General features: G+C 27.3%; 2 protein-coding genes across 5 annotated transcripts in view; one reads left to right on the top strand and one right to left on the bottom strand.

Annotated features, from left to right (window-relative positions):
- The first annotated feature begins 10,891 nt into the window (after positions 1-10,891).
- On the top strand, positions 10,892-12,260 carry LOC106754066 (protein G1-like5). The gene has a single exon (XM_014636008.2). The coding sequence runs from the start codon at positions 11,446-11,448 to the stop codon at positions 11,962-11,964; it is 519 nt and encodes a 172-aa protein (XP_014491494.1). The 5' UTR covers positions 10,892-11,445; the 3' UTR covers positions 11,965-12,260.
- Positions 12,261-17,283: 5,023 nt separating this feature from the next.
- Positions 17,284-19,788, bottom strand: part of LOC106754115 (exportin-4) — a 30,104-nt gene continuing 27,599 nt past the window's right edge. For all 4 annotated transcript variants that reach the window (XM_014636075.2, XM_014636077.2, XM_014636076.1 and 1 more), the window contains 6 exons: positions 19,624-19,674; positions 19,475-19,552; positions 19,279-19,392; positions 18,816-19,012; positions 18,388-18,457; positions 17,284-18,162 (listed from right to left, as the gene is read on the bottom strand). In XM_014636075.2, the coding sequence (XP_014491561.1) occupies positions 17,974-18,162; positions 18,388-18,457; positions 18,816-19,012; positions 19,279-19,392; positions 19,475-19,552; positions 19,624-19,674 (699 nt within the window). In that variant the 3' untranslated portion in view covers positions 17,284-17,973. The remainder of the gene's footprint in view (positions 18,163-18,387; positions 18,458-18,815; positions 19,013-19,278; positions 19,393-19,474; positions 19,553-19,623; positions 19,675-19,788) is intronic.

Genomic DNA, 19,788 nt, shown 5'->3' with positions numbered 1-19,788 from the left:
TCTAAAAAAATATTATTTATCCTTATCCTTTGTATTATAAGCAACTTTAAAGATTTTGATAATTAAGATTTCTACCTCTTTAATATATTTCATTCATACCTTATTTTATGTTTACTTTTTATAGTCACATCACATTTTTTTTCTTTCTCTTTATGTCTGATAATAGGCATAAAAAAAGTATATCAATCATTCTTCAAAAGATAACATGGTATCATCATTCTTAAAAAATCCAAACTCAAAAAAGCATTGATGTTACATCTCACAAGACTTGTGGGCTCTATGCTTCTGTTTATTTATTTATATATATATATATATATATATATATATATATATATATATATATATATATATATATATATTATAAAAAAAATAAAGAAAAATAAATAAATTTATTTAATTAAATAAAATATAAATTTACAATATTTAAAATCTTCTATTAACATTGTTTGTTTTCTTTTTAAAAAAGGTTAACATCCAAGAAAAATATGTCTCATAGAATTCCTTTATAATTATGAATTTCTTTTATAATTAAAAGATGCTACAAAATCCAACAAAATTGATTATGTTGAAAAGAGATTATGCATCGATTGGTCACTTACTTCCTTACTACATTCCAACCCTAATATTAAAATTAAATACGTGTTATTCAAAATAATATTTTAGATCATTTTTATAAAATATAAATATATAATTTAGTTTAAAATGAGATATAACTTTTAAAAATAATTTAATAATAAACTTATATTTAATTTTTAATTATTTCATGGTTTTTAATCTATGTTGTTAATTTTATATTCTTTTATTTATTTTTTCTAAAGCTAGGTTCAACCAAAAAAATTGGATTTATGGGTAAAATATTTGAATGTTAGTTTTCTTGTGTTAAGGTGTTTGTTTAGAAGAAAATTTTCTTAAGTTGTTAAAAACAAAGTACTAAGTATTAGTAAACGAGTATTTTCTTTCTTAAAGATATTTTTTAATTTTATTAACGTAAATAGACTATTAGGATTTTTTTTTTTTGTAAACTAGATCTTTTAGGATAATTATTTTTGCGAAAGACTAATTTTTAAAATGTTTTGTTTTTTAATTTTATAGGTTGTTTAATGCTAAATTATGTTTTATAGGAACGTCTTCTTAGTGATATTTTTTTTAGCTTTATAGATTTGTATATTTATTTGTAATAAATTACTTTATAGAAAATTTATAACTTTTCATAAATTCACGTGAATATAAATTTAAAAAATATATATTTAATTTAATTTAATATTTATGAATTAATTGAGAATAAAAATTTGAAAAGTGATTATGATAAATAAGATAATTTAAATAAATTATAATAATGAAAAATTATGATAATAAATTGTTGTAATTATGACTGCTTTTTTGTAAAATTAATTTTGATAAATGTATATTTATTTGGTTAAAATAATTTATGTAATAATTTTTGTTTGTAATAAGTTAAAAAATAAAATTAAATAATAATATGATTGAAGGTGAAAACATTTGAAAAAAAATATTAATGTAAAGACACAGATCTAGAAAACTAGAAAAAATGTTATTAAAAATTCGTTTTTTAGAAAAGAGAATATCAACCACAAACAACCTGAAGAAAATACATTATGAGAATTTAGTCTTTCGCAAAAATAATTTATACTTAAACATTAGAAGGGTCTAATTTAGAAGAAAAAGAAATATTGTATACTTATGTTAATAACATTCAAAAGTGATAGAAAAAAAGGTCTTAGTAAACCATCATAAGAACTTTGGAATAAATAAAAAAATTAATTAGTTCCTTGTCTTCGATTTTAAAATAAAAGTACTGAAAATTCATCAAATTTTAGTTATTTGTTTAAAAAATATACTTATATTGTCTAGTAGGTAATAAGTCTTCTTCTAGATGATGTGTTGATGACTGATCCACTTTAACTATATTAGTAGTATATATATATATATATCCACTTTTATTTTATGATTATAAAAAAATAAAATATATATTTTTTTAAAAAATAATTATAAAAAATAATACAGATTTAAAAGATAGTATAACTAAAATAATTTATGCTAATAAAGGCACAATGGATAATGAGATGTGTATATCAAAAGACGGATTCAATTCTCTATATATAGATATATTTGATCAAGTGTCTTGATTACAAATTAAAGATAATATTAATATTAGATAATGCAAAATTATTACATATTTACTATTATTATTATTATTTCTTTAAAAAAGTCATTGATACAATATTAATTACAAAAAGAAAAACAAGTTTAAGGGTGAATTGAGAAAAAGAATTTTAATAAGAAAGTAAAAATATTGAAACATATGGAAATTATGAAATGGTTGGGCATAAAGAAATTAATTGAACCTATTTTTAAGTAATTTTAGATTATTTCATGTTTACGCACTTTGAAAATCCTTACCTAGAGTTCTTAAAACGGGTTACTCGGTCTGAGCTGATTCGGTCTATTACGGGTTAGTCACTTAGTGAGTTAACCTAACTCGGTTCATTTATTAGTGAATCAGAAAAATTTGAACCTGACCCAACTCACCACGGATTAGTGGGTAAACGGGTAATTACCATTTTTTTAAATAAAAAAATTTTAAACTTTTTATAATTTAAATCTAAACAAATTTCACTCCTAATATGAGTGTTTAATTAATTTTAAAAACAAGGAATTTAAATAATTTTTTCAAGCAGAAGAAATAATAGATATTATTTTATAAAATTAAAATTAAATTTTAATAAAATAAAATTAGATAGGTGGATTGGTGGGCTAACTCGACCTACCATGAATTCAATCTGCATGAGCCGAGTTTAAATTTGACCCAAATAAAAAAATATAATTTTTTCAAATCCAATCTATTCTGAATCCGTTGTAGACCGAGTTGATCATAAATTATGACTAATTTTGACATGTCTATCCTTACCCTTAATTTAAAAAATTGATTTGATTAAATGAAAGTAATGTGAGTGGATTTCCTTTCCAAATGCAGATGCAGCGTCTGCTCCGGTCAGTTGGTAGTTTCAACTCTCTACAATATTTCTTTCTTAACCTCCAAATAAAATCGATACAACTTTTTCTTTCTTTTGTCTATATTCAGATAATGTAGATACATAAAAAATGCAGAAAATTGCCTATAATTGAAAAACATTGTTTAATAAATAGATATGTTTTGGTAAATGATAAATATTTGGTCTATAGGAATTTTATACAACATCATTGAGAGTCAAATTTTTTTTCTTCTTCATAATTGAATTTTGGAATGTAATAGCATTATTTTAAGGATTATATATATATATATATATATATATATATATATATATTGAAAATGTTAATTTGATTGATGACTTGCAAATCAATCTATTTTACTTGTAAAAATGTTTTTTTTTTTATGTATTAAGTAAATAAGTTGAAGATGAATACTATTAGGGTGAAGATACTTTAATTTATTATAACTTTAAAATAAAACTTCAATTAATTCTTAAATATATTTTTATAATTATATAAGTTTTTAAAATATTATAAATTTTAAATTGATTCATACATTAATTACAAATGGATCTTTAAATATTCTTTTATTATTTACAATTTAGTTGTGAGGTTGGGGTTCAACTCGTTGTATTTATGGTTTATCTGACTTTCACTTGATTCATTTATATTTTTAGAGTATGATTTAGAGTCAATTTGACTATACTTTAACCTGAATTAACCTAATTTAAATCTAACAATATTTAGTTCAATTTATGTTTAAATAAACTCAAATAAACCTTATTCCAAATCAAATCAATTTAACTAAATCTTATATTGAATTAATTTGAAATAACTTTAATTTGACTTAAACTTGATCAAATCTTACTTTGCATAAACTTATATTCTATATCTCAACCTAAATTAACCTAAGTTTTATTTTAAATTTTAAAATTCAATGAAAAGATAATACAATCTTAATTTAATTTAAAGATTTTATTTGAAAAATACTTCCTCATCTTTTTATCATAAAAGAATGTAAGCACATAAATAAAATTAGTTTATACATAGAATTTTTTTTTCTAAAAGTGTATTTTTAGTTAATAAGTACATTTTAATTTGGAAATAATGAATTACGAAAAAGAAATTATCCAAACAATACTAAGGCTAGAAATTATAGTCATGAGTAGGTCATTGGGCGGAATGCAATTAATTGGTGCTTAAGGAATGAAAGAGAGTGTTAATATTAATTGAGTTTCATATTTAAGTAAACCCAAACCAAAAACAAAGCCCCGCTGGCAACTCTATCGGTGAGGGTTTGGTCATTCCTATTGCTTGGTTTTCAACCACCATTAATTCTTCTATTGCATTACTACAAATATTGTACCAACTAAAGAAAAATTATCTTTTACTAACAGTTTAACGTTTGTTTTTTTTTTGTTATTTTATTTAGTGAATTTATATCCCGGTCTAAAAATTTGGAAAATAATATTTTAGAAATAATAATAGTTTAAAATAATAAAATTTGATTATTTTAATATTAAAGAATTTTAATACAAACAGTTTTGTTATAAACGAGTTTCATAATTTTAAAACACACTACCTTTTTATAAATCATTTTTATAGAGTTTTTTTTTTCTTTATAAGAGTTTTTGTTTCATATTCATCTGTTTGAAGATTAGAAATCATCTGAGTGATCCTCGCGGTGAGATTTTCAAGTTTAATCGATCGATTTCTTAGGTAAAATAATTTTCTATCCCTTCCTTTGGTAAGTTTCGTTTTTCTTGCATGTTGGCTCTCTTTGTTTTGCATGTGACCTTTGAGTGTTTTATAAGACTCTCTGTTGATCAGTGATCATAACAGTACACATTAATCGTGTTTTTGTTATTCATAGGAGCAGATAGAGTTTTTTGTGCGTTTAGAGTTGTTTTAGGCTTCCTAAATCAGTTTTCTCTTCTATTAGGTAACGAAAGCCAAATACCTATTTTCTATTGTTTTAGTGCTTTGATAGTTTGAGTTGGTATGCTTGAGTTTGAGTTAGAAATTAAGCTTGTTTAAGATTTTGTTGTGTTGTGGTATACTTGCTTAGACTTTACATAAATGTGTGTAATCTGATATTGAAAGAGATTTGTTATGATTGCTTGCTGAATTATGCTTAAATCTTAATGATCTGTCGATGATAAGTTATGGTTTGGTTGATCAATTAGCTGCTGAACTTTAGTTTAATAATAAGTTAGAGGCATGACTAGTTTCTGGTCTAAAATTTTGGGTTTTAACAGGTGACATTCTAGAATAGTTGATTTAGGAGGGAATATGAAGTTTGGAGTCTGTTTTGTGTCAATTGGGACTTGGTTAGCCATTTAGTTCATTAAAATCTGATATGAAATATGTGAAATTTTCTATATGAGTATTGGTTTGGTTTTGAATTAGAAAAGTGAAATTGTGTTCAATCTGACGTCAAAACCTATTTTAGAACTGTCCATTGAGTCAGGAATACCAATTTGGCCATCTAAAAAAAGTCTTAGGTTCCCCAATTCATAGAAATGAAGTTGTTGGTTTCTAGTATAGCATTAAGCAGCTTTGGTATGGTGTTGAGTGCTAGAAAAATAGTGAATCTTTGATTCTTGGGCATTGAGCATTGCTCAAGTGAGTGAGCCACTGGTTTCCAGGCGCTGAACACCAGTTTTCCCCTACAAGTCTGGACATTTTTTTGCTATAATTCGTTGGGTAGAGGTTTGACTCGCTAAGCGAGGGCTTAAGCGTTAGGCGCTCCCTGTTTCGTAATGGTGTTTGTTTTATATGTTTTTCTTATTCTTGATTTCGCTTAGACTGGTGTAAATCGATTTGGTGCATGTTATTTTGTCGTTGGAATGGATAATAGTACTAATGTATGTGTTATATGTATGATGATGTTCAAATGAAATGGAAAGTGTGAATTAAGTATGTTGTGAAAGGGATTCCATAGGGAAATCCTTATTGATGTTCTGTAATGTATATATTGAAGTAAGGACTCTGAGATTGGGATGATTATGACAATCTTAATAACATTCAATTTCAAGTAGAGAATGATAGTTATGTTGTGAAGAGTAGTAAGAGGTCCTTGATGGTCATGTATTGGTTATAGATGTTTGACTGATTAACCTTGGTGTGTGGTAATTTGATGTGGGTGGATTGTTTCACCACACACAAGGCAGGTTTCCCATGAGTCTGACATCAATACACGTATCTGAATGATCGAAGTCTAGAGTTGATATGCTTATTTTTGTATTGTTTTATTTAAACAATTATTGAGATATTAATGATTTAAATGGTATGAATATTTTTTTATACTTTAGCTTACCTTCCTATCTTTGTCTACGTGTTTGTATTGTTTTCTCTTTGACAATGATCATCTTAATGATGTGAGTAGAGGATGATGATTCTAGTGAATAGGTGCTAACTAGTGGTGGAAGTGAGGCTTAAAACTAGACATTTCGTTGTTTCTTTTTGTTTTGTATAACTATTACGCTTTTAGTTCAATGTAATATATATTCTCGTAATATATATATATATATATATATATATATATATATATATATATTATTATTATACATTATATACGAATAATTGTAATAGTATTTTATATGTTTTTTTTTTCAAAATAATTGTTTTATATTATTAAAAATGTGATAAATGCGATAATAATTAAACATTATAAATATTGGATGTTACAATTAGTGAAAAATGTCAATATTAAATAAGTATTAATTTTGATATATGTGAAAACTACAAGTTACATTAATGAATTAATTAATTACTGATATAATGTCTTGTATTATTCATGTAGTCACTTAATGTATGTATTATTCTATAGGAAGGCTAAGCTCTTCTTTTGTTTAAAAAATGTTAACTTCTCAAACAGCATTTGCTTTTTCCCCCTTCATTTAATTTTGATTCTATTTTTCCCCATTTCAATTTGCCTCAAAATAAAGGTAGTTGGTTAATCGCATTTAGTGCATGATTTTAAAAGCATTTCTAAGATTTTTATTTTTTTTTTCATTTTGCATCTTAAATTTTGTAAATATATATTAAAATTTTCCAAATTGCATCTTCAACTTTTATCGAAAATAGTCATAATCAACTAACAGGAATTGCCTTTACCGAAGGTAATCTTCGTACGCTACGAAGGAGGCAAATTTAATTTAAATAAATACCATTCCCGTAACGTTTATTAAAATATGCATATACAATCATACTTTTAAATATAAATAAATTGAAAATACTGTTAATTTATTTTGAAATGATATAATTTTTAATTGGTAATAAAATAAAATGTTATGTGGTATTTTCCTTAACAGGTGCATGTGTGGAAGCGCGTTGGTAGAAAAGTTAAAAAGTTTGGTTAGAAGAGAAGGTTGAATTGAATGGGTTTAGAGGAAAAAAAACACACCTGTACGTACTAATTGGAAAGACAGTTTGGAATTTGGATTTTCAAAAGTGATTTTAATGATATTTAAAGAGAAGAAAACCAAGGTGGCCAGAAAATAGTAACGCAGAAGCTATTAAATTAGATAGATGTGCCAAACAACATGTCAACGTGCTTATTGACTTCTTCTTTATTAATGGGCCACCCCAGGTGTCTGCTTTTCATAAAACAATAAATAAATTTCTCTTTTATCTTTTTTTTTTTTTTTACTTTTTCAAAAATCGTTTCTAAATATATTATAAGATAATATACAGAGAAAATAAGTACAAGATATTGAAAATAAAAAGAGAAAAATTGTTGAATTAAAAAAGAGATAGCTTTGGGTCCTCCAAGATTTTTTGTCTTTCCATCGTATCTCACTCAGCTACCTTCTGCCATTATTCAACCTACTATTTCATCTCACCCACTTACAAAATTATACAAATAATTCTTTTTTATTAAAATTATTTTACATATAAATTAAAAAATTCATAATTTTATTGTTTCACAAGAGTCGTTTTCATGACTTTCGTGTGTGCGAATGGGCCCTCATGCTAGATTCTTTACTAAGATCTCTATCACCATAATTTCCACAATTAATTTCTATCACTTTCTTTATTTCTGTCAGTCAAGTTTAGGTAAGTTCCACCTCTTATTCTCACTTATAAAAAAATTAAAATACATCTATTTCTATAATTTCCCAATTATTTTTAGTTTAACTTCAGTTTATTTTTTTATTTTCATAAAAAACATTTTTCCTTTTATTTTTAAAATAAATATGACAATATTTTTCTTGTACTGTATGACTACCTAGTTACTCAAGGACCGGACTATTGACCACCAAGAAAATGATCAACCAGTTCGGACCAATAATTAATTAATAATTAATCTAAACAATATTTGAAATAGACCAATCACACACTATCACGTATACAATATAAAAAAGTATTGTTAAAAAAAAAAATTTCGTATTAAAAAGAAAACATTTAATGTACTTTTACTTCTATAACGAACCTATTTCAAAAATAACTTACTTATAAAAGAAAACATTTCATGCAATTAGGAGAAAACATGTATGGATTACGGTTTCACAAAATCAATCTAGTTTTTAATTTGGATTTTTAGTATTTTTAAATATATTGATATATCAGTTTTCATGTTTTAAAATATATTATTCTTTTAATATATTATAATTAATGTATTTTTAAATATTCTCATTTGGAGTTTTTGAAATGCTTGGAAACTTCCGTTTCATGCATTGACTGCATTCGGAATCTCTTCTATTCCCCCGACACACTATATCAACTTTCTTTCCTATTTTTCCACTCAAATTCTGCCCTTTTCTTCTTTTTATTTATTTTTTCTTAATGCTAATTCACCATTTTTAGGCGATAAAAAAATTTCATAAATATATAAAAAATCAAATATAAAGACATATATTATGGTTAAATTATTTTGAAACACCAGTTAAATTTAAAATATTTGTTATATCGTGCACTTAAGTTTTATGATTATACTTCCAATTTTCAACCACTTTCTACGCTTGTATGTCATATATTTTAGGATAATGATATTTAGATATTTTTTTGACAATATTTGAACATTGATTATGTGTCAATCTGTGATTGCTCAAAAATTATTCCACAATAATATTTATGATTATTATTATTGATTGTGGAGTAATTTTTTACCAATCACATATTGACACATAATAAATGTTTAAATATTGTAAAAAAAATGTTGTCTAAATATCATTATCCTATATTTTAACATTCACACTATTTGAATACTCATATAATATTTCACACATTAAAAGAACATTCGATTGAATGAATGAAAGCCTACTATCGAAGTTATTTTATACGAGTGAAATTTCCAGAGTTTAACTCACATATCCCTGATTAAAATAAACATAATAAAATGAGTTATATCAACGATGATAAATGAATATTTACTCTAATAAAATAAATGTATTCAAACTATAGTTAAAAAATAGAAAAATAATTTTCTTAATAAAATAAAGAATAATATTTATATAACCCTAAAAATTCATGTCTAGGAGCATTTTTTTATGGAATTTTTATATTTATTTATTTTTAAACGATTCTTATTTATGTACCTTTCTTGAAAATTTAAATATCATTGTGCTTGCTTTAAGTTCATATAAGTAAATACTACTAATAATAATAAATAAATAAACAACATGTAAATATATAAACAACAAAGTTAAAAATATTTTGAATTAGCTATAAATGAGATAATTTAGTTGAGAAAAAGAGAAATTGTTTAGCCCTAAAATAAGTGTTTTCTTCTTTAGCCAACTATCTGCGTCGCAGTCACCAGAAAACAGAAACATAAACCTCAAAGTTGATGTTCAAAGATACAAAACGCCAACCAAAGCAACTAAATAATAAATCATGCAAAAACCTATTCATTTGGAAAAATAAATATTTAATATATATGCTTGAAATTCAGTTAACAAAGTTTACAAACTAAACTTCTTCACATCACATTTGTAATTGTAGTTTTTCACTGTTTTGAGTTCTTAAAATATTTTTTTTTTATCTTAAGAAAAATTTTAAATTTAATTCAATTTCGTAAAATCAGATGAACTTTACGTTCTTATATATTTTAAATTGATTTTTTATCTTAAGTTGATGTAAATTTTTTAATATATTATCAAATTACAAATTTAAGAAAAATTGAGTTTATTAGTAAACAAAGAGTTTGGGATTTTCAAAATGTAGTTTAAAAACTATTTCTTGTAATTTAGTTCTTCAATTTTTAATTATCTGTAATTTTTGGTTATTGAATTTCCTCTTTACACGCTTTTCATTTTTAATTATATGAATATTCGTTTAATTATTCATACTTTTATTTTACCTTGGACGCAACATTACAAAATGACTTTGATACTTGTTTTTTTTTTTTTTTCTTTAAGGGGTCGGAAATGTTAGCTAGAATTGAAGTGGGAGACTTTTTAAAATGAAAATTGAACAAATTTAAATATAATTGTTAAAAGCTAAGAGATCATAACTTCATAAAAAAATTGTAGAGACTAAAATTATGGACAGTTAAACATTAAAGAACTATAATTTTGGAAAAAAAAAGAACGAAAGTTATAGGTTTTGTAAAATATAGTAAAAAAAGTATAACTAAAATTTATTTTCGTTTATAAAAAAAAGTTAAACATAAATAAGTCATTTAAAAAAAATAAATACAAATTCAAATAGCTAATATTTTTTTTATATTAAATAATTTAATTTAACCATGGTAGTACTTATGTAACTATCATTTCTTTATTTCCAAAACCCGTTTTTTATTTTTACACAAACTAAGAAGAAGAAGAAGAATAAACATATATTATCAAATTAGAATATTTTATTTTTCAATAGATACATTATTTCATATAATATTAAAAAAAAAAGAGTAAAAGTGAAGGAAGTGGAATGACGCGCTTAGAAGCAGAGCGTGAAAAAAAGAATGCAAAGATGTGTCTATAGAGCTATGGTCAGCATCATCACTATCTCTCAGTGCCAAACTTTGTCCTGTTTTGGGGCACAGTGCCCTCTTCTTCATTTAACTCTTCTTTTCTCTTCTCTCTCACTTTCTCCTTTTCTGCAAACACAAATCTCTCCTTTTTCTTCCATTTCCATTTCACCATACAATTCCATCTTCTTCTTCTTCTTCTTCTTCTTCTTCTTCTTCTCATCTTCTTCTTCTTCCCCTCTTCATCTTCCATTTCACACTACAACAAGTTAATAAAACACAGTGAAAAACATGCACCCTTTTAGCTTCTATCTCACTAAGCTTCTCTGACCAATACCAATAATTTTTCTACTACACAATACAAAACCCTAGCTACTCCTCCTAAGAACATCTTCATTTCTAGATACACACACATATATATATGTTTGTATAGCAGCTGGGTTCGTGGTGGATCCTTCTACTTCAACCTACCGCTACAAAGTCAACCTCACTATCCACAAGATCCGACTCAAATCCAAATCTCCAAGCATCAGATCTTTGCAATGGAAACCGTGCCATCCCCAATAACAAGCAGCACCAACAGTGGTGGTGGTGGCGGCGGCGGCAGCGGCAGTACTACTCCGAGTAGGTACGAGAACCAGAAGCGGCGAGACTGGAACACGTTCAGCCAGTATCTGCGGAACCACCGGCCGCCGCTGACGGTGGCGATGTGCAGTGGGGCGCACGTGCTGGAATTCCTGCACTACCTGGACCAATTCGGGAAGACGAAAGTGCACAACCCGACGTGCCCGTTCTTCGGGCTGCCTAACCCTCCGGCGCCGTGCCCCTGCCCGCTCCGCCAGGCCTGGGGCAGCCTGGACGCCCTGATCGGGCGGCTCCGCGCCGCCTACGAGGAGAACGGCGGGAGAGGCGAAAGCAACCCGTTCGGCGCCCGCGCCGTGAGGCTGTACTTGCATGATGTTCGTGAGTTTCAGGCGAAGGCGAGAGGAGTGAGCTACGAGAAGAAGAGAAAGAGGCCAAAGTCCTCGAACATCTCTAAGGCAACTGCCACTGCTACTTAGTTTCTTCACATTCAAACCAATTATATAATCCCATGCCCTCACATGCATATCGTTTATCTTTTTCTCCATTTCTTCTTCCTCTCTCTCTTTCTTTCTCCATTTCACCATTTCGTTGTGTTTATTTTTGGCAACTTTAAGGTTCTATTTATATACGCCTTTGCTTACAAAGGTGTTCATTCGTGAGATGTTTTTCTTAGTTGTCTGGCTTCCTGTGTTCGACTAAATAGAATCTATACCAAACTAGGATACATGTTTATGCCTATTTTTAGTGCTCAAATTAATGGACATTTTCGGGATTTCAGATTCTCTACAGTGATACACTCACTGGAATCTATAAAATCATGAGCAAGATTGAAGTTTTATGAGGATCAATAATGTTTTACTTTATATATACCTGAAAATTCATATGGATGGTTGAACTGCAGTTACCCATGTACCTGTAAAGTGATCAGAAGTTGCCGGTGCTGCCAATGTGCTTTCTTTTTTGTAGTTTTGTTGTGTAATTTTTTGGTAATAATTACTCACAGATTAATTAATACATTTTCTGTGTTTGGTTTGTTTTCCCAGTGATCCATGCAAGGAGAAAGAAAGGGTGTTATGAATAGTTAGTTGGGTGTAATATAATATTTATGTTAAACTAACAGTGTAAGTAACAGTTAGGTTGGTAAGTGGAAGAAGACAGCGTTGTGAAATGGAGTTAGGTTTGTGAAATCTGTGTTAGATTGTCTGTGTAGTGTTATAGGTGACATCGAAAAGTAGCTAGATTTGTAACAACAATTTTTGGATTATTGAGAATGAGGGTAGGTTATTTGCCTAACCCCCTCTAAGTAGGACAAGGAGTCCTTAAATTTGATGAAAAGTGGTTCTACATGGTAGGTTTATATAGGTTTATGATCAACCGGAGTTAAAGGAAAAAGATTTTTTAACAATTTTTTTATAATGTATCAGTCATGTTACTTCATTTTAAATATTTTTTTTTAAAATAAATTCAGATTAATAAAATTATGATATATGTTTTACTGTTAAAAAATTATTAAAAAAATTAATAATCATGATATATTAATAATTTTTAATAATAAAGTCTGTGTCGTTATTTTATTAGTTAAAACGGAATAATATAAAAAAGTGGTAAAGAAAAAGTTCTTAGAAAAACGTTTTTTATGTTCTAATGTCTAAACCCAATAAGATCATTGCAAGTTAGTTGAATCGATTGCTTTAATTAATTAACTTAATTGGGAATTCTTTGACAAATGATTATTTTTTTCATTTTCAATGATTCAACAGATATGGAAGTTAAGCCACAACAAAAAAATAGTTGCGTTTAAAAATATTTAATAATTCGCAAATGTTATGATTTTTTTTACCACTGATATGATACATATTGTAGTATATATAGTTAATGTATAATTGATATATGTTGTTCAGTAATATTTTATTAATTCAAATATTGTTTGTATGGTTAGATTACTTTTTATAGGATGAAAATTACATTAATAGAGGCTGATTTATGGCATGTAAAATTATTATATATGCCACATTTTATATAGCCCAGGATGCATGTCTATATATGAGGCATACATTCAACTTTGATACATAACTGATGAGATAATTATTTCAGAAAAAAAAAACATAAATAACTTTCACAATTTCATAAATTTGAGAATTTTTCATATAGTCAATAAAATAAAATTCTCATTTGAATCATTGATATTTTTTTTTTAAAATTTCGTTTTAGTTATATTGTTTACGATCATTTCCCGTCTTCCTTAAGGCCTTGTTCACTTGAGTGGATTTGAGAGAGAGTATTAAGTAGATTTGAAGATAATTTTTTTGTTGTTTGTTTAAGTGAATTTGGAAATAAAGTGGATTTGAAAGTAAAATTTGTGAGAATTAGTGTAGGATTTAATTTATATGACATATTAAAAAAAATTATCTCCAAATTCACTCAAATAAACAACAACAAAAAATTATCTTCAAATCCTCTTAAAACCATTCAATTACTCTATCTCAAATTCACTCAAGTGAACAAGACTTAAGTAACAATTCATTCGTTAAGTTAAGCGGTTAAATATGAATAACTTTAATTTTTTCTTAGTAATTTTTTTGTTTTAGTCTTTTAAAATGTATTTCTATTTTTATTTTCTTATATTTACTAAAATTTTCTAAATTATGAATTGTGTGTTAAATGACTACGTTAATAAATAAGTATATTGACTTACATATTTTTTTTAAAAAAAAAATTATTTTACTTAAAAGGAATAATCCATGTGATATAAATTGCTTTGTTTTCTTTGCTAAGTTTGTATTTCCTTTTTTCTTCAATGTTTTTTATTTGCCATCGGGAATATAAACAAAGATTCTGAATCTGTTTTTCTTTATTGTGTTAACTTTAACCTTAAATAAATAAATAAATAAATAAACTTAAAGAAATAGAGGATATAAATCCTAATTAAAGATAAATTAAACTGTTTTCATAATTTTTTTTCCTTATTGACATGGATACTTAATGAAAATAATGTCAATAAACAATAGAAATTAAAAAAAAAAAATCCATGGAATCAGTGACTTTTTTATTGAAAAAAAATTTGAATTAAAAAAAGAACACACGTATCACTTAATGAATGCTAGTAGATAAAAAAAAAAAACATAAATAATCTTTTTATGAAATAAAAAGAAAATCAATGACCATAATCTACGGGGAAAATTATTTAAATGACTAATGTAAGTTATAGTATACTAAAAAAAGGCGTACTTTATAAAGCAAAATTGATCTAATCATATGTTCCTTGTTAATGACATATGAGAAAAGTTGTATAGATGCATGTATCTTTTGAAATATATTGTACTAATAATATCTTATAGTATTTTGTAATTATTAGAGATAATAGAATTAAGTTAACTTTACAAGATTCTAGTCCCATCATACCTTAAAGTAGTTTGGGACAATAATTGTCAAAAGTATCACAATTTGTTTTATTTATTGTTCTTTTCCAGAAACACCATGATTTTACCATTATTTATTTTAATAGTGTTTTAAGAAATTATTGAAAAAGAGACCATTCTAAAAGAGATTTTTCAAAGAGAAATACTGAAAAATGTTTGACATTATTTTATTTATTTTCAGTTAATATAGGACTTCTAATTATCTTCATTTTTTATTAATTAAGTGTGAGTCTTTTCTACATTAAAATGTCTCTTTATTAAGAATAATTTCTACTATCATTATAAAGATTTTTAAGAAGAGAAATTTGACAAATGGTGAACAAATTCATAGAAAATATTTTAAAGTTTAATATTTCTAGAAATTAAAAATGTAAAAATATTAAGATATTGCGTGGGAAGTAGAGTACCCAAAAAATTGTACTCTACCAAGGATTTCAGAAACCCCATGGGACACTCTACAAATCATGCTTGTTGCACATTTTCGTAAAACTTTCTGACGTCTAGATCGATGCGATTACTCACAATCTATCCAATTTTTTAATCAAAATATAAAGATATGGGGAACTTTTAATATTTTCTTTTTCTTTTTTCTATGAAAAAAGAAGGAAGAGATTTTGGAAAATAAAAATTACAAGAAATAACACCAGTTTCTCATTTTTGACCTATATATATTTGAAATGGAAGTGAAAAGAATATGAAATTTGAAAAGTTGAAGTGTACGAAAAATGATTGAATAATGGTGCATGAAAATTGTGCAAACTTTAGGTAAAGGTGTTGTATGATTGTACCTTTTCTCCAATATTTTATCTGAAGATGCTGTCATTAGAATTCAAACAACTTGTTTTTCTCATAACCTCCTCTTATTGTTACTGTGTTACGAAACCAAGGTGCAAAAATTTGTACTCATTTTCACCAAAACCGATGTCAATGCTTTCCAACTTATATTTCATTTATATCATTCCCACACTTCTTGTTTTGCTTACCATCTTTACTTTATTCCCCCACTAATTATATCTTCAAATAAAATATATACACTCAAACATAACTTTTATTTTATTATGAAAATTTTACAAATGTTAAATTCAAATTTGTTATTTTTTCTCGTCCTCAATAACTCTTCTAATAGATAACAATTTTCTCAACTAATCTTAAACATTTATTATTTAAATTTGTTGAGCAAATTATATTTCATCCAACAAACATACTTTATTTTAAAATTACATGTTATTTTGAGATATATGATTTGTATATAAAATTGAAAATGTTTACACATATGAAATTGATATTTGTAGATATAAGATTTGATAAATGAATTGAAATTCTTGAAGCTATTCATGTCTATTATTCAATCTATCAATATGTACGTTATCTGTATAATTATTTAATGATGTAATGTTTGAAAATTTTGATCTCACATTAATTTGTGTTTAATTGGACACGTAAATGATTTAAGATTAAATATTTTAGATGGTTAAGATGGATTATTTATATAGCTTATAAATTAATATGCAAATTCATTACTGAAAAAATACACTCCTAGGAGGAAAGTATTTAAACAGCATTCACCATTGTTATTGCGGCTTCCAAAATCTTTCAAAAACATATTTCATGTAGGAATATTTTGAAAACTTCATTTCGAAAATCTATTACAAAAAAACGTATTCCACACATTTGGGAAATTTTATTTCGAAAAATTTGTTTTGAAAATTTCATTCCTAAAATAGTTTTGGAAAATTTCATTACGAAAACGTTATCCCAAAATCTTCAGAAATCCTATTTCAAAAAGCCTGTTCCAAAATTAATAATCCAGAAATCAGTTTTATAAGACTAAAAAAAGTCATTCTTTAAAAAATTGATGAAATGCAGGAAGAAATTGAAGGAATGGAGGATGCAATTGACAAAAGGTTATCACACCACAATTAGACATGTATAGCTGTATAATTCTCTCTTTAACATACTTACCTAACATATAGGGTTAAAGTTTGTATGCCAACCAAGTGTTCATAATGAATTAATTTCTTATGAGAAAGTATTGTGAAAAAGGATTATGAATCCATTGGAACTGAATTTTAGATTAAAAGTGTTTTGGTATGAATAAGATGAATTGATAATTGATTTATTTTGCATGTAGATTTTGATATGATTGTCCATAAAATACATAAAAAAGAAAATCCTAAAGGAGCATGGAAAAGTTATGTTGTGAGAATACTTTTAAAAACCCTTTGTTGGTTGTTATAGACGTGATATTATAAGTCTATGTTTGTATGTGTATAGTTATTTCGGGGTTATAACAAAATTTGCAAGGTACTACTAATTATGAATGAGCTTCCCGAGGCGATCACTAGCAGTCATCCTCATTGTATATTAATCGAGGAATAAAAGAATGGAGCTAAATGAAGATTGAGCTTTCATGATTGTCACTCTGACAATTGCATTTACAGTCATACGTAACTGTACATGTTGATGTGCAAGATCTTAACATAAGATGCAGACACACCAAAACAGATGGAGCCATATGTATACTTCTACAAACATAATTGCAAAACTTGTGTGAAGAAAATCACTCTAGCATTTTGATCTTCTCAAGAATGAGCTTCCGTGAAAGTTTAAGTTTGCACAAGCATAGGAATGGTTTAGTATCTCTAACGGATCTGAACGGATTGTGAGCCTTTACGTTAGAGCACAAACATGAAAAGTTGCATTGAATGCGAGGCTCCTGCAAAACTAAGTGATAGTAATGTATATCTACACAAGGATGCATTTTTCCACAAAAGAATGTGCCTCGACAACTATTGTCATTGAATTGCAACTAAGACCTTCAGGCAGCTTTTCTACTTTTGTAATAGCCTCTGACAAACAAAAAAGAAGCTTTTACTTTTTCAAACAACCCAAGTGATATATGATATAACTGAGGAAAGCCAAGTGAAGATAGGACACGGAGTAACTCCAAATAATTTGTATGCCAAGAGATTAGCTCTCTACGTTTATCTTCAGCTGCTGGCTTAATCAGTAGTGATCCCAACTCCACTGTGGAAGCTTTATACAATACAAGCCATACACAGTTGATCACATTGTCCTTAGAAATCCACGAACTTCAACTAGGAAACTAGTAAGATTTTTTCTAAACCTCTGGTAATTTATTCGATCCAGGGAGGAAGAAAGCTGATTTGCACTTGTTAGTGTGTGAAATGCATTTGCCAGCCTAGTTTTGAGTGTTGGATTTGGTTGTCTCTCTATCAATTCATTCCCCAATCTCTGTAAGGAAATTTACCAAAATATTCTCAGGATCCATCCATAATATAAAAGGGGGAAATCATATAAAACATATTCTTGACATGAAAAGTAACGTAGCTGGCATATTCACTATTGAAGAGAATAATGCTAGTTCAAACATGTTAGCTGTGAAAATTTAATAAAGAATGTTTGTAACCTAGAACTTGCATTGAATATTTTTTACCAAATGCAAATTAGAGATCATACCTGATACAGGCCTTGCTCACACAGGATCAATGGAAGGAGAGCATCTGCTGCAACACTGATCAGATCCGAACTGAAATAACAAGGGTAATACTGTTAGCTAATTGCAATGTGATTTTGCAACAGTATTAACTAAAGATGTGAAGTGGCCGTTTTGTATCATTATACTAGGAACTAGGAAACAGATGTATTTGTGTGGAAATGTGTTGTCCAATTTAAAATAAATCATCTAACAAGTTTTATTAAATACATACCGCACTTGAAAATAAAGTATGTGGATGTGCTCTAAAAGATGGGACATTATTTGATTTGCACATTCATTGGACACCCCCAAAATAGATAAACAGTCCCATTCTCAAGGTCCAAAACTCAGTCGGTCTTGGTAAAACAGAAAAGAGAAGGGGAAAAAAGAATTTTCTGTGCATTCTCACCTATAATCCTCAAAAAGGAGAAGCTGCAGCAATGAACGAAGAAAACGGCTCAAAAGACCTTCCTGAACATTCCCACTTGAATCCTTAAGACCCGTGGTGTGAGCACCCAAGCCTATATTACCATTACCAGTCTCTTTGTAGTGGTAAGAAGCAAGAGCTTGCAGAGCTCTCAGACTCATACTAACCACATCTGCGTCCTTCAAAATCCCAAATCATATATAGTTCTTAGACGCAAATTCTAAGCATAATATAAGTTACCAATTAGAAAACAAATTCATCTATGAACTGTAATAAACAGTGGGGAAATTTCTCCATTTTTCAAAAAAGTTTCTTTAGGACACTGGAAAAGAATGCTAAACTGTTGAAAAACTGCTTAAGCTTATTGTAGCTTAATTAGTTTAGTTTCAAACTGCTTCATTCTATAATATTGATTATTAAAGAAAAAGCGCATTACAAATATTACCTGATGGTGAAGACCAAAATCAAGGGTTCCAAGTACATGAGCAAAGGCTTCACTATTTAGTAGCGCAAATGTTTCTGGATAAACCTCCAACATATGTGAAAGGAGAGAAAAATACTGCAAATGAGTTATACAGTAAGTATCAGCTTTGGATAACACTCAATCCCGTACTATTGCACAGAGCACAGGAATATCTTACATCATGACAAAGTTTGGGATATTTTAAGAGTTCCATAGAAATCAATGGGGCCACCATGTGAAGTCCATAGTAAACCACCTGCAACACACATGCACTAGAAATTGACTATCTAACTTAACATAAACTGATTAATGTAATCTTGATATTACCTGAGATATGTTAGTGCCTTGGGCCTCAATCGAATCTGACGAGAAATCAATCTGCCACAATAAGAATTTTTTAGTTAAGTTACACCTTAGTTAAGTATGAGTATTGGAGGCAGGTAATCTCTTTCCAACTGCTAGTCAAATAAATTATGCAAAGAAAATATTTAC

This window comes from Vigna radiata, unplaced genomic scaffold (genome assembly GCF_000741045.1).
Source record: "Vigna radiata var. radiata cultivar VC1973A unplaced genomic scaffold, Vradiata_ver6 scaffold_83, whole genome shotgun sequence".
Taxonomy (NCBI): Eukaryota; Viridiplantae; Streptophyta; class Magnoliopsida; order Fabales; family Fabaceae; genus Vigna; species Vigna radiata.
This window is presented reverse-complemented; position numbering and strand designations above follow the sequence as displayed.